The sequence below is a fragment of the Triturus cristatus genome, chromosome 1_2 (genome assembly GCF_964204655.1).
Source record: "Triturus cristatus chromosome 1_2, aTriCri1.1, whole genome shotgun sequence".
In the NCBI taxonomy this organism is placed as follows: Eukaryota; Metazoa; Chordata; class Amphibia; order Caudata; family Salamandridae; genus Triturus; species Triturus cristatus.
This window is the reverse complement of record NC_140580.1, coordinates 854754920-854771125: the sequence shown is the minus strand read 5'-3', so window position 1 is coordinate 854771125 and position 16206 is coordinate 854754920. Positions and strand designations below refer to the sequence as shown.

Below are 16206 nucleotides of genomic sequence, written 5' to 3'. Positions count from 1 at the left end.
GCCACGACGGCTTTGCTGCGTAATGTTCCGATTGCGGAAATCTGTAAGGCGGCCACTTGGAAGTCGGTCCATACCTTTGCTGCGCATTACTGTCTGGACACGGATGCCAGGGCAGATGCTCAGGTTGGGCAGGCTTCGCTGCGAAATTTGTTCGCACAGTAGTGGTAGTGTCTTGTGTGTTCTCCACCGCTTTTGTTTTGTGGGGATGGGCTTGCCATTCTATTCACTAGATTATGACTATACACAGAGATCCCCTACTACAGAAGGAGTAGTTTCTTTTCTGTAACTCCAGTTCTGTAGTAGGGGTATCTCTGTTATAGTCATAAGCGCCCGCCCTCCTCCCCGGTGGAGAGATACTTATTCATATGTAGAATGCTACAGGTCTGGCGTGCTACGCCTTCAAAAAGAACTGAAAGTAAATGGGACCTGCTGGGCATTCTGGGATACTGGGGAAAGTTCTGGAAAACTGGAAAGTTTTCTTAAAGGCACAGTATCCTGTTCCAAGCCACATAATGGCAGCCTATGGGGCTTGTCTGTCCTCTCCTTCCTCTCTATCATTCCAGAGGCTTTTGCTGGTAGAGGCAGGGTTTTTTCCTTTGTGGAGAAAAACTAGACAGGCAGGGCTGTTTGTGGATGTTGGTGGAATTCTAGTTGAAGTACTGGACAGTGTAGCCTGTGGGTATAGGCTGCATTATCTGTCTTTAAATTAAATTCTCTCTTAAAGGTGTATGCAGGTCTGCATGATTTGTCACCTTTTAGAGATTATTTTTTATTGCTCCGGGGTCCACGCACATGGGCGGGACTATTCACTAGATTATGACTATAACAGAGATACCCCTACTACAGAACTGGAGTTACAGAAAATAAACTACTCCTTCTCCTGGTTATGTAGCGCACTGAGGCCATCATTCTAGAACGTGGCGCTAGATAAAAACTTAGAAACAACGGTGTATTTTAGTGTACATGGTAAACAGGCCCGGCTCCAGGAATTTTTATTTGGGTGGGCCAAGTGTGCATTAGGGTGGGCCACTGCGGGCCAGATTTGTCACTTGTATGTCTAGTCAGGCCTGCTTCAGGGCCCTCCTTTATCTCTCCTTAGTCTTACAGGGCCCAATAAAACGCAATATTTTCTAAATCTTTCTAAATATCACTTTCAAAAAGGGTCTTTTTCCCATGTAATGTCCCTTTGACGGGAAGAGGAGGTTTCTGGGGTGGGATTATCAGGCAAGTGACATTTCTCGGCTTCCTTTGTGCAAATCTTTAGGGAGAATCCCTCTTCATACCTACCTCCACTTCACCCCTAACCCTGCAGCGCACTCCCTTCCAGGCCTGATTATCCACTTTTCTACTACCCCTCTCCAGTACACCTTATCTCACAGCCAACCTTGGGCCCCAGCCCCATATCAGCCACCATTCTGCTCCATTTTCATTATTCCTGGTAAAAAACATTTGTAAAATTACCTTCAAACTTAAAACATTGAAGATGGCTGTAAATATAATTAGCATTTTAAGATATGTTCCACAGTTGCCCTAATGACCCAACTGCTAATCAAATAAACAAAAACAGAAAGACCCTGACAGGGCCGGCTTTAGCGCTGGTGCAAAAGTCTTTTTTGGTGCCCCATCAGTGACCTCTTTCTCCGTAGATACCTTTACTACCACCCTCCAACAGTGCCCTTCATACCTCCATACCCTCTCTCCCTCAGACTGCCTCACTACCACCCTCATCCCTCCGCAGCTTCCTGCCATGACCTACTCGGATTCCCTCACTGCCACCCTCCAACAGTGCCCCTCATCTCTCAATAGCCCCTTTTCCTCAATACCTCCTCCTTGGATTCCCTCACTTCCACGCTCCACCAGTGTCCCTCATCACTCCATAGCCCCTACCCCTCATGACCTCCTCTTCGGATTCCCTCACTGCCACCCTCAACCAGTGCCCCTCATCTCTCCATAACCACTCTCTCTCATATGCATTTCAGTTGTTGTATAGCGCTACTCATATCAGAGTAGGGTGTCACAGTACTTTACATCACACACACATTATACAGAGACAATGAATCATACAAGTATGTAAATCAGTCTGCAGGGAATGTCACATAAGCCAATGAGGGTTACTATGTGTAGGAATTACATGTCATCTGTACTGGTGGGTAGTATATTTTAAATGGGTTTGGTCTGGAGAAGCACAAACTCAGGATTTAGAGTACTCCAGTGGTTGGGGTTTGGCTTTACTAATTAAAATGCATATCTGCCCAAACAATCGTTTTTGCAACATTAGAATAATGAAACTGAGAATTCTAACTATATCCTAACACAAACAAAAACCTGTGAGAAAGATCCCAGGCCCAAGAAGGTAACTCCTAGAACAGGAAGAAAAACAACGTTCGGAGGAACGTTTTAAATTAAAGTGGCCATTTTCTATTGGCCTTCGTGCCGTCACTGTGAGGGCCAATGCTCATTTTTGGGTGGGCCTGGCTCATGTGTGGGTAGAACCGGGCCTGATGGTAAATCTTATTTCAGAGCCTGTGACAAGTGTTCTGGGGTTGAGGCGACAAGATAGCTCCTATGAGTTAACTGCTCGCCGCTGACAAGTGCAGTTATCAGGTGGCCAAGAACTCGAATCCCAGCAAGGACAGATCACTTTCCATCCTCCAGAAAATGGAGTGACATAAAGCGGAGTAACAATATTACCTGTTTCCAGAGGGCTTCAGTCTACAATCCTTCAAGTGGGCCTTGAAGTCCATTCTCTTCAAGGCGGCTCCCTATACCCAATCACTCGCCTCTAGGCCCCACCTGGCCCCGCCCCCTCAAGAAGGGACCCTAGTCCGTCTGTAAGGCGCACATATTTTCGTTGTTCATTAAACGAAATCATAAGGCAGTGCGCATTTACACTACGCTTACGCCTGCAAATTGTCTTCCTAATGGACAAGCCACATTTGTAATGCATTGTAATTGACAAAACAAGTGAAATCTGTAAAGGCCATAGGTTTCAATGAGTAAGCAATCATTTTGAGCAGTTTTTCAGCAGTCTTTGATTATAACTTAAAGATTTTGCACGCTGAAACGGCGAACACCGATGTGCTTACATTAAGCGTTGTAATGGCGTGCGCTTTCACAGTTTGCGAGGTAATACAGTTCGCAATAGGTTACACGGCATCGGCGTTGAAACGCCGTGCGTATTGAAAACTGCCGGTGTGACAGTCTTTGCGATGTGTAATACGCATGGTAAAAGCTCGCGTTCATAACTTGTGCGATGTACCGACATACATCCCTGATGGGTCATATCGATGGCAAAAACCCCATAAAATTTGTTGAGAAACAAAAAATGTCAAGTAATGCAGAAAATGGTGTATAGGACCGTATGAAATAGCTTGTATGTGCTCCATCAATAATTTTACTGGAAATGAATCTAGTAGTATACCAATAAAGCAGTTGTCTTTCTCTGTTCGCAGTGTCTGGACGGAGCAGTGCTTATGGAGATACCACTGTGGAGGGTCATCCTGCTGGACCTGGCAGTGTCAGCTCCAGCATTGGAGCCATCAGCAATGTAGCGGGGCAGCATGAAGGGGATGGCTCCGAGCCAGAGGGGGAAACCGAAACTGAAGGAGATGTTCACACAAGCAATAGGTGAGTTTGGGAAAATCTTTTAAAGCAAGAAAGTCATTACAAAATTGTCACTAGAAATCTATTCTCCCTTTTATTTTAAACTTGTATATTAAGCATTTTCTGTATAATGTGTTAATCAGCATTTAAATGGAGGTACGATTCCAATAATATAATCAACACTTCGGTGCAGTATTGTTGGCAAAAACGTGTATGTTCCCTTCATGCATTAATAGTAAACAAGTTGCAGTTTTGTCTATCATGTCACTCTTATAATAAACTTAGCGAACATTCACAAAGGCATGCTATCGAGGGCTGACTGCAAAATGTACATGTAGCCATGCTGATGAAATTAATATTCAGCTTCCTCATGTTTAGGAAGCTGTTGCATCTCCATAGTGTAAATAAAATAAAAAGGAGGGGGGGTGACATTTTTTCCGTAGAGGAGGCAGTTACTAAGCCACTTGCCATCAAACTCTCTCCCATCAAGGGAAGAACTACTAGTTTACAGTCACTGTTTTTACTGTGTCTAGGAAAGTCTGTCAACAGTTGTGGCAATAATGGTGCTAATAACATCTTCCTCCAAGCTGGAGATGTCTCCACTACCCTTAGCCTAGTGCTTTTCTGCTCTTTAGACACTGCCCTCCACATCTGCCAAATACAATACTTGTCTTCTTCATTCCTGGCACCTTTAACTGTCTCCGAGCTCTGTGCTTTGCATGTCTTGGCAGCAACCAGTACTAGATCAAGGATTTTTTCCCCTCCGTTTCTTCTACTAAATTCAGGCCCTCACTCTCATCCTGCATAGCTCATGTTTGTGGAATGCCTTCACTGTTCAGTATGTCTTGGAGATTTCTACTTCAAATTAACATCAACAGCAAGCTGGCTAATTAAGGCCCTCCTTTTTTAACACTGGCATGTGGTGGGCATGGAATTACTTGTCGTAAAAAATAGATATCAGTTGGGACAAGTATATCCACCCTCACCGTTAATAACTTAGAGTGATCTTGGGAAACTCCACCCTCGACTCCCTTGATAATGATAATGAAGGTCTTCCTACCTGCTAGTGGTCTGGTTGAGTCTGGGGAAATGCCTTCTTATCAGTTCATATTGTTGTTAAAAGGCAGACATATGAAGCACTTCTACTCATTACTTGAGCAGCAGTTGATTCTTGGAACCCTCTCCAGCTTCTCCCATCAAAGAGAACTTCTTTCTGTAATAAAAACAATCCTGCTTGTCCCAGGACTTTTTTCAAATTTTTGTGCCACAAGTTAGGATATAATCACTATCAAAGTTGACAGTGATCTATAACTTTCAAGCTGCTATCAGGCAATCCTCATCCTTCCTCTGCATTGTGCTTTAGAACTTGCAGCAGAGATCCATACCTCCCTCTTCTCACTCACTCTAGTCACCTGCATTGTATAAACTCATTCATTGTGTATGAATGCAGCAGACATCAAAACAGCACCATGATCATTTCCCTGTGCTGACTGGTGTAATCATTCTCTTTCCATTATCTCTGCACTTTTTTGTGGAGTCCAAATTGTCGATTGCTTGTATTTGCAATTTTATTTTCTGTGTAAGTTTCTTTTGTCTTCTGATTATGATGTAGTTTTAGCTGATTCCTCATCCATTTACAGACTTCACTCTGTGCGCCTGATGCTCCTGGAGAGAATGCTGCAGACCTTACCTCAACTGCGTGGCGTGGGAGGAGTTCGTGCTATACCATACATGCAGGTATTACCATATGCTGCTGATCTCACAGTTAAGGGTGTTTAATGGAGACTGTTAACACACTGAGCACAGGCATGGACTCAGTACCTGATATACTATATGTGCAAGTAATACTAACCATTGCTTACACATCCTAGTTTAGGCATGAGTGGAATTCTTGCTGCGCCATATAGGGAGGTTTTGTCTTGCACTGGAGACACAGTTTTAGCTAATGACATCTGAGGAATTTATACTGTGCTATAAAAGCAAGTTTATCAACAGTAGAATCATGAAATCCAAGCCACTTATTTTTTTGTATTCAAATCATTTTTATTGAAAAAGAAGAAGAAAAGAAAGAAAGAAAGAAACTCAAGGTCACAGATTCATAAAATGAATTACATACGTTGTCATAACAAATCATAACAAATAAATGCAGGATAATACACTATTCCGTGATTTACATAAAACACATACCATGAGATCCGAATGTGAAGTTCGAATTGAAAACGATTGCTACATGTACAATGCTGCATATACAATGTCCTTGTCCAGATCCCTGGATTTAAAACTCTATTTGTATCCATTTCCGAGTACTTCATTGAAAATAGATCCCTTTAGGGATGATGGTTCCGCCCTTGTTCCCCCTCACCTTGCATTATAAATTATACGACAAGTAAACTTCACTTCGCTACTGAATATTACACATGACTATAACACATCATGGAGGATCAAATGAAAATGATGAAGCATCAAGAGATTTCCAAAGCTTCTTATGAGAAGCGCCTCATGGGGAGGAATGCAGAGCAGGGTTGTCAGCTCCTCTTAGAAAGAATAACCATTCTTCCCATATCTTAAAGGACACCTCCGAAGCGCTCTTCCATTTACATAAGACTACTTTACAGGCCAGGTTGAGCAATAGATCAAGGAATTGGCGGTCATGTACGTTAACTAGGTTCGGGTCTAGGACACGCAGTAGGACATTAACGAATTCCCTCGCAGGTTTGATACTGAAAATATGCTCTATGCAATGAAAAATTTTCTTCCAGTATGTTTCCAGAGAGGGACAGTTAAAAAGCATATGGGCCAAATCCCCTACAGCTGAGTCACAGTTCCAACACTTAGGGCCACTTATAATGATTTCATTTAGAATAATCTCTATTGGTTGCAATGTTCCGTGAACATACCCTAAAAATATTTAAAATTTAAAAAAATCTATTTGTTGTGGATCCAAGTGGTGGTTTTCAGGTTTTTGCAATGTGTAAAAAAATTGTAAATATCCGTGTTTATTGCTCCATACATAATCATGGGATCTATGGTATCTCTGCATGCCGATTGCAGGTAATTTCTTTTTGTGCCATCCAATGCAGATCTGGTGCTCACCCCCTCAATTTCTGTCAGGCCTGGCAGACAAAAAATTTCAATATTTTTCAAACGTTTTTCTGGTGTGTAAAGGACGTCATCTCCTGAAACAATAGAGTTTAAACTTTGTAAGTATTGGCAACAATAAATGTCAGTGATGCTGGACACTACTTACTGCTTAGAGGGCTAAGTCTGTACCAGTGTGGTGCTTCGATAGCATGCTTGGATTGGCTTTACTGGGTTCTCCAGTGTTGTCCAACAATCCCTAATGGACAGGCCAATCAGTGGCACCCATCAGAGATAAGGTAGACTCAGCCCTGAAGGGTTTTAAGTCAAAAGTGCACACCCTCAGACTGGCACCACCTCTGTGGTATTTCCCCCACCAATTTCACCAGTTTTGATGCTTCAGAAGTAGGTTTCAGCAAAGACCACAACAAACTTTTCGACCCAACAGTAGATCTCCCAGGCCTTTCGTGACAGAGGATCCATCCACTAGGGCAACAAACTACCTAATTCCCTGCCTCCTTCTGCAGCTGCTGAAAAACCGCACTCAGCACCACCTGATCGCCTAGTAGTAGTTCGTATCACCTATTACCTCCATAGGTGGCAGAGTATCACATCAGACCGATGGGTAATTTGAATTGTTGTAAATGAATCCACCTTCCCTTCCTCTACACCTCTCCGAACATACCTCCTACACCATAACAACTCCTGGAAGACAATTAGTCATGTCTGGGAGGCGAGGTTTAGGTTCTCTGGGACAAGGGAGCTATATAGAGGATGCAGACATCAGAGGTCTGTAAGAAAGTGGCTCTGTATATACTGTTCCCAAATAGGTACAGGGTGCACAGAGTCCACAGTCCCCAGAGGTTTGGCAGGGGCTAAAGTTAGATATAACCTTACTCTCTAAAGTGGTAGCTTGGTCGAGCAGTAAGGCAGTATCAGAGGACAGTGCAAAGCATTTGTTGCACACACTCAGTCAGCAAATGGTCTCACACACTCAAGAACTGAACTCTAGGCCAATGGTTTTGTATAAAAATATATAGTTGTTTTTAGAACCAACAATAGGTATCAAAATATACTTTCTCAGAATGAGATGCTTTAGATAAATACTTTCAATAGGCAATAGACTTTTGAATGCAATAGACACAGTTGTTGCAATAGGCAACACAATTTCAAACACAATTATACATTGAGCTCAATGGGAATTTCTAGTTAAATGCAATTGATTACTTTTTGGATTACTTTTCTTACCACAGGACTGGATCCTAGATTCAGGCCTGGGACATCTCCTGTAAACAGTTGAGTGAAAACGTTTTGGTTACAGTTGTGATTTTTAAGGAATATTATTGTATTTTAAAAGTTGACACTTAGAAACTTTTTCACATAGAATCACCAGTGTTATCCTATGGGAGGAAATTCACTTAGCGGGTAAGTAGGGTTATTTTTACTTTTTCTTACTCCGTGTTGGATCCTGGATCCAGCACTGGGGCATCTCCTGTAAACAGTTGAAAGAATACAAGTTTGTTATACAGGCGATTTTTAACGAATATTTGTAAGTTTGCAAAATCGACAGAAGAAATTCTGGCAAAAACCAGGCAATGTTATCCTATAGAGGAAAATCAAGTTAGCGGTAAGTACGGTTGGAATACCTTTGCAGGGTCAGTGCTGGGCACCAAGATCCAGCACTGGGATCTTTCCTGATAGCAGGTGAGTAAATTCGTGTTTGGTATTCGGCTGATTTTAAATGAATATTTTAAAGTTGCAAAACTCGACACTTAGAAGAATTTCCAGGTGAAACCAGTCAATGTTACCCTATGGAAGAAAAGTGAGTTATCGGCTTTTGTGTAAGTACTCGACTGGCAGAGTTAAGGTTCTGGGCATAGACTCAGGGGTCTCCCAGGGTCAGGTAGGTACAATTATTACACCCTCAGCAGCACATGGGCTGCCGGGTGCAGAGAGAGTTAGGCCCAATATTATCCTATGGGAGGCAGGGGGCCCTTGGTTGGTGGCTGCTGGCTAGCAGGCCACGCGGCTGTGGGAGCTGGGCTCCTGGTCACTTACTTAGGGCAAGTGGGGAAGTAGATTAGAGTAGAGGTTGCACTGCCAGGGGCACTCGGGCGGCTGGGTGCAGGGTGCTTTTGAGCTGTCGGGCGCTCAATGGATTTCAATGGAGAAGCTCAGTGATGAACAAAGGCTGCAAGCTCCTGGACGAAGATTCTTCAGGTGCGACCACCACTTTGAGAGGTAAGTTGGGTAGTTGGAGGATAAGTAGGCACCCAAGAGTTGGGCATAGGGGGCCGCAGAGCGCCGGTTGCAGGGGTGCCTTTTGGCGTCGGGAAATCTTACCCTCTGCTGGTTGCGGTTGGAGGGGTCCCTGGTTCTGAGGCTGCGACGTCGTCAGGAGCGTCGAGGTGGGTCCTTGGGTGCTGGATTCGGGGTCACAGTCGCCGGGAGGACGTCCTCGTGGTCTTTGTTCACTCCGGCACAGGCCAGCTTTGGAGGGTGCAGTGTGTGCAGAAGTCGTGGTTCCTGGCTGATGCCAGGGGTTTCTTACTTGCTTTGAGCAGTACCACTGCTCGTGGGAGTCCCAGTTAGTTAGTCACAAGGCAGTCAGGTCCTCCGGGGCTTTTGAGGTTGCTGACCACTGAAGACGCCGGGGTTTAGCAGGAGCAGGTTCGAGGGTCGAGAGGCCGGTAGGGCTGTGGCCAAATCAGTTGGTGTCTTCCTCTTGTTAGCAGCTGCACGGCAGGTCTTCTTGGTTCTTGATCTTCTTGCATGTTTCGGAATCTGGATCTGAGGAAGGAAGGTTCAGAGTGCCCCTAAATACTACATTTAGGGGCATTACAGGTAGGTAAAGGGCAGGGACCAGTGGGTCCCTTCACTGGGGTGGGTACACCCCCTATCCTGCCAATCTCCTGTGGGAGGGGGGCAGTAACCTAGTCCTGATTGGGCAGGGCTCCCCATCTTCAAGATGGCAAGAGCCCGGAGATGTGCTTCACCTCGCCTCCTCCACCTTAGGGGTGGGGTTGGCAGAGGCTGGTACACCCCCTTTCCTTCTTTGCGGTTTCCGGCCAGTCTTCCCGCCAGAGTGGGGGTCAGAACCGGTAGGGGACAGTTGCTGAGTACATCAAGTGGCCTGGAGAAGCTCACAAAGGTGGCATGCCTTCAAAGCTTCCCATGCCCATACTGGGGGAGGAGACCTAGCACCTCACCCAGGATGTGCATTGTTGCAGGCCCAGGAGAGCAGATGACTCTACCCAGGGGTCCAGCAACATGTCTGCTGTGTGGTAGCCTAGGCAGCCCCTCAGAAAAGAGGTGGATTGTTTGTTAGGTTCAGGGGGAATCTCTGAGATGCCCTCTGTCGTGCATTGTACATTAAATCCCACACTGGCATCAGTGCGGGTTTAATGTGCTGAGAAGTATGATACCAAACTTCTCAGTCTTCAGTGTTGCCATCATGGTGCTGTGGAGTTAGTGTTGACGACCTCCCAGCACCATATACTCTTAATGGCAGCAGTGCACTTAGTGTCCAGGAATTGACCCTGGGTACTGTAGGGGCACAGGGCTCATGCACCTGTACCCACACCACTGGCATAGTCCACCCAAATAGAGGGGTGACTGAGGTATGCCAGGGCAGTGTGTGTTGTGGGCATGTCACACAGGGATGTGTGCCATGTCGAATCTGTTTTGTCTTGTACCCAGACACTCAGCCTGCAAGGGGAGTGTGTTTGTGTTAGGGTACAGGGCCTCTAAGGGTGGCACAATAAGTGCTGCAGCCCTTAGGGGCCTTCTCTGGTCACAAGGCCCTGGGTGCCTAGTGTACCATTTACCAGGGGCTGACATGTGGCCAGAGATGCCAATTGGGTTTAGGCTTAAACACAGTTTTAGGGAAGGAACATAGGCCCTGGGTACCTGATTGGCAGGAGCCCAGGGCACACTCGATCAAAGTACATCAGCAATTCAGTAAAAAGTGGGGACATACCATGCAAGAACGATGGCACTTTCTCACAAGGTTTAGTTGTTACTCCTGTTTCTTTCTGGTGCTGAAGGACAATAGAGGCCACTGTCCCATTATAGGAATTTGCCCTTTGAACGTCTTCCTCAGGAAGGACAAGTTCAAAATGCTCACCCTGGCCTGAGTTCTGTCTGCCTAGGATCCACAGGACTGGATAATGGTGTTGGATCTGCAGAATGCTCATTTCCACATCCAGATCTTGCAGTCCCATAGGTGCTACCTTTGGATTTAGGTAGTCCATGAGTATTTTCAGTTTTTAGTGCACCTTGAGTGTTTACAAAAATGACTGTGGTTCTCGTTGGTAATAAGTCTTCCCATACTTTGATGGATGGTACGCTATTGAAAGGGGGCTGGCCTCAAACATTCACAAACCATCTCCAGGCAACAGTCAACCTGTTGCCATCATTGGATTTCAGCATCAATGTACTAAAATCATACACTTGACTCCTTCACAGCGGCTCCCCTTTATCAGAGCTATCCGGTATATGGTGCTCTTTTAAGCTATCATTCCACCTCAACAAGTCCAGGACATTTGGGCTATGATGCCAATGTTACAGCATACAGCCTGGGTCTCATTGAAAGCACCTGAGGTTTTTGGGCATCCAGCGTCTGGCCCATGAAAAGTGGAACAAGTAGACTTACAGTGGGATCTGAAGCCTGAGTGGGCTCAGCACCAAGAAAATCTATCAGATTCTATTCAGGTGTCGGAGAAGGCTGCAAAAGGCTTGCATTGGTGGCTGCTCAACTGCAATTGTACTGGCAACAGGCCCCTCACCATAAACCACCCAGAACCAACAGTTGTGACAGATTCATTGTTACTCTGTTGGGTAGGTCATCTGGGAGAGGTAGAGATCAGAGGACTCTGCAACTTGTGGGGGTGAGTATCGCCGGAGAGCGAACTATTCCTTTGGCACTCTAAGACGGTCCTCCTGTCCATCAAAGAGGAAATGGTACAGATCCTCATGACATGATTGCCATGTTATATTCCATTAGCAGTCAGAATGGATTGTGAGCCTTGTGCTAGGAAACGCTTTGCCTCTGGAAGTGATTGAACACTTAGAGCTCCCTGGCTGTACAACACCTGGTGGAATCTTTATACGCCAGGACTGACAAACTCAGCCGCATTGCATAGTGGATCACGAATGGCTATTACACAGTAAGGTGGCACAGGAATATCCAGTATCGATCTATTTGCAACTGCAGAGAGCGTGCAGCATCATGACTTTTACGTGCTGGAGTTCACAAGGCACTCCTCACTCGGAGACTCCTTCCGCCAGCATTGGGGACTGGTGATTAGAACTTGTGTAAATCTTTCCACCCCTCCTCCTCCTGCCCAGGATGCTGATGAAGATCAGGAAAGACAGTGATCAAGTCTTCGTGATGGCTTTGGACTGGAGGAGGAGAGTATGGTACCAGAAAGTCTAGCCATGAGCACATGTCCACTGATTCAGTTGCCTCATCAGGGGGGCCTTCTATCGCAGCAGCAGGGCAGAGTCTTGTACCCAAGGCTGCACAATGTCCATTTGTGCAGATGGAGTGGCGACAGTTGACAACTTTTAACCTTCCTCCTGAAGTAGTTGTTGTTATCTTGTCATCCAGGCGTCCATCCACCAAATCAGGACGCTGGAAGAAGTTTGTTGTCTGGTGTTCCTCTTGATACAGGGCATCACAAACAAGGTGATGGGTGAAATGCCTGAGTTCATTTCACTCACTGGCAATCGTTCAGGACGCATCCCAATCCATCTTTCGACACCCACATTGCAACCTCCGGTTGGACCCAGCCATATGCAGACCAGTCTTGACCCTGCTCCAATGGGAACAGCCCAGTAAGAACTGCCGAGCCAGATCCCCCCTGAACTAGAACACAAGCACCCCTAGACCTGTTTTGCCCTGTTTATGGTCCAGCCAGGTACAGCTTGGTTCCAGTAGCACAGTGGGCATGGGAGGCATTTCTAGGCATGCCAGGGGTTAGACTAATTGTAAGCAGTGCTCCCATCACCTTTTGTATGTTCCTCACAGCACATACAACCTCTGACTGCACAGTTTTCACAATTTCTGTTTTTATCCCAGCAAGGTCTTGCTGTGGCATCAGTAGTCAGTTACCTGTTTGCATTCTTACGTTATCAGTTCTCCCTCTTCAAGTGACCTGTTGTGCTGTGTTTTTTGAAGGGCCAGATCCAAATGTTCCAGCCTAAGCTGTTTGTGATGGCTTATTTGGGACCATAATTTGGTGCACTCTTCCTGATGTGCACTACCTTAGAACCAATGCACAGCTGTCCTTTCTACCTACTTATTGTAGGAGGCTGGTTAGTATATGGTGGTCACTTATGTAAGTGTAGCACCCTGCACTAATCCAGACAACCCTTATATTGATTTTAGTGGTCTTAGACAACCTTAGAATGCTCTCTAAATGGTAACTGTGGAGAGCAGCCTTCAGGCTTAGTCCAGAAGGAGTGTAAAGCTGCTTGTTTTACCAATACTTAATCTTATAGTGTAGGTTAAGTGAAAAAGAACCTCACAGTGTAGTTATAAAAAGATGTATTTATTATAAACACTCCCTAACAAATTCCAATTTCTCCTACCCGGAGATATAACTACAATACACACAATTCTTTGATAATAGAACACGTAAGTAGCACAAAAAAACAGTGGTCTCCAGGGGGAGACCAAACCATATACTAAAACTGTGGAATTAGACCCTAGACCTAAGTCCAGACTGGACCCAGAAGATGTGGAAGAGCCGGGGACCTAAGGAACCACCCAAGGAAAGTACCCAGGAACTCCACTGAGGCCGTGTGCAGAGTGGGAACATGACCTTGTGCTCAATTAAAGTCGATGGCTAAGTCGTTGTTGCAGTTTTTAAGACGGACCCTTCCCAAAGGACCATGAAGAAACCCTGTGGAAGATGGAAGGTTGGAGAGTCACCCCACCCGTGGATACCCCAGGAACCAGGATACCTACACCAGGGAAGCCGGGTGCATAGGTGCGAAGTGGCGTCGGAAACAGTCGTAGACCACAATGGAGAACTTCAGTGAAGATGCCGCTGGCGAAGAAGGCAAAAGAATCCGGTGGAACCCAAAGGTGGATTCAAGATGAGAGGTACCTGCAAGCAGAGGGGACAGAGTCTCTGCCACTCAGGAGTGACCAGGAGGCACAGGAGACAAATGCCCACTGATGTTGGATATGTAGGAGAGTTGACCGTGCCCTTGAAGTTGCAGGTGTGTTGACCAGGCAACGCTGTGGAAGACCAGGAGCTGTTCACGAGCTGTCCAATGTCGGATGTCGAGAACCAGGGGATCAGTGTCCGGCAGGGGCACCAGCAAGCCTTGGCAGTGGCAACAAATGTAGTCAAAAAAGGTGCAGTGTCAGGACCAACAAGGTCCAAGTGACTTACACGCGCAGGTAAATCAGCACACCCCAAGCAAACAGGGTGCCTACTGCAGCCAAAGAAGCCCCTCAAGACGACCCACGAGCCAAAGGCACAGGAGTCGCAAGAGGACCTTGAGTAGCTCACCAAAGGATGAAGGCCTGCAGTGTAGAGGATGCGATACAGGCGAAGATCTTCGTTCCTGGATATGCTTGAGACTGGAGCTTCTTGGAGCCCGAAGATCTCTGGTCGACCAAGTCGACATGGTGCACAGGGGTACTGCTCCAGTGGTTCAAACAATGGATACTGGCTTCAAAATTGCTATGAAGACAGTGTAGGCCTCGAGGGAGTTGCAGAACCACCACATGTGTAGCTGAACCTTTCGAAGTCCGTAGGAGCTCACCGGTCACAGCAGACCGGTCAGCTTTGTTGCAGTGCTTGCAGATGCAGGGAAGTTACTCCTTCACTTCACAGGATATTCTGTCTGGTGTCTTAGATGCCCAGATGGCAGAACGACGAGACTGGGAGCAGCAGGAGTCTTCCCAGTTGCATTCTCAGATCCCAAAGCAAAGTCCAGTGAAGTCCAAAGTGCCCAAATGGTTGAAAATGAAGTGGTTTCAGATTTGAATCTTGTCCCATGACGAATCTGAGGCAGTACCCTAAGGAAAGGGTTGGGACAATTCAGGGGTCCCTCCCACAGGAGGGGCTGGACAGTGGGGAGGATACTCCCATGTCCAGCCCCTCCTTTGTCCAGTTTCACGGCAGAGCGGGAGCCAACAGCTCCCTGAACTGGTTCCAACTGGAGTATGCAAGGAGGGCAGCACATGTGCCTTTCATAGCAGTCTAGTGGCGCTGGCAAGTGCCCCCACCCTGTCCCAATACACTAAGTCGGTTCTGGGTGGTGGTCACACCTCCCTGTGACAGGAAACCAATTGTCCTGCCTTCCCCCTGCTCGAGCTTGGCTCAGCAGCAGGAGGGCAGAATCGTGTCTCTGGTCGGAAGCAGCCATAGTTTGCTGTCCGGGTCTAGAAGACTGGTACCTGGAGCACTAAGGGCCTCCCAGAGGAGCTTTACAGTGCATGGAATCATACCTCCAACAACGTTTACTGTGTTGGGGTAGGATTCCAACACGTTTGATACCAAACACGACAGGGTTCGTTACAGACAGTTTAGAGTTAGCCATTGCGTAATGACGCATGGGTACTCTATGTATTGTAATGGCTGATGCACTTACAACCTGAGATAAATGACTCTGTGGGTTGTAGGGGTGTCCTGCTAATACAGGGGCACCCTCACACTTATAACTGAGCACCCTGCCTTCAGGATTGAAAGGCCTGCTTTAGGGGTGACTTATGGGTTTTAAGTGCAGTGACCGCCGATATAAGGAAACCTATATGTGTCGTAAATGGTGCTAGCACCAGCTTACACTGGCTGCAATGGTAGGCCTGTAGTTGTCTTGCTTTTGCCTCTCAGATAATACAACTCCCACACAATGGCTCAACACTCGGCGAAGCAAAAGACTTAACACAAAACAAACAACACCTTTAGAAAAGGGTTTTATTTTACAAAATGCAAGGACTCTCTGTTTTAGAATGAGGCTTGGGGTTTTATTTTACACAATGCTCTCTAACAGAAAGGCTTTCCCAGATGCCAAATGCACAACATTAAAATACACAAGGAGATGTATATGTTTATATGCAAGCAATAATAATGCATGAATAATACTAATGAATAAACAAGCAGCAAATAATAGGAAATAAGACTCAAGCAAATATACTGGGGCGTCCTGCAGGAGATCAGAAAGATATGTTCGAGGCATATGAGCTGCAGATTACACACTGTGCATAGATCGCCATCTGGTGTTGGGCCCGGATGTTTGCAGTTGTTTTTCCTCTTGGAAAGTCTTTGGAAGTCACGAGGTATGTGACTCCTCCTTTGGATCATATTGCGCATGGGCTTTGGCTCCATCCTCAGATTGTTTGTTTCCGCCATCGTGCTCCGATGTGATCTTCGCGTTCCGAACAGTTTCCAATTCTTCTATCGACGCGCAATCCTCACCCCAATTCGCGGTATTGTTTTCGATCGCGATCTCCACACTCTGCGCGGCTCTGATCGATCAAGACCTTCGATTCCAGTCGTCGACATC

The 16206-nt window shown here is 46.2% G+C and overlaps 1 protein-coding gene across 14 annotated transcripts in view; it reads left to right on the top strand.

The window, feature by feature from the left end:
* The window catches only part of UBR4 (ubiquitin protein ligase E3 component n-recognin 4), a 1980383-nt gene that overhangs the window by 1442592 nt on the left and 521585 nt on the right, over positions 1–16206 (top strand). For all 14 annotated transcript variants that reach the window (XM_085609056.1, XM_085609055.1, XM_085609054.1 and 11 more), the window contains 2 exons: positions 3453–3627; positions 5244–5340. In XM_085609056.1, the coding sequence (XP_085465182.1) occupies positions 3453–3627; positions 5244–5340 (272 nt within the window). The remainder of the gene's footprint in view (positions 1–3452; positions 3628–5243; positions 5341–16206) is intronic.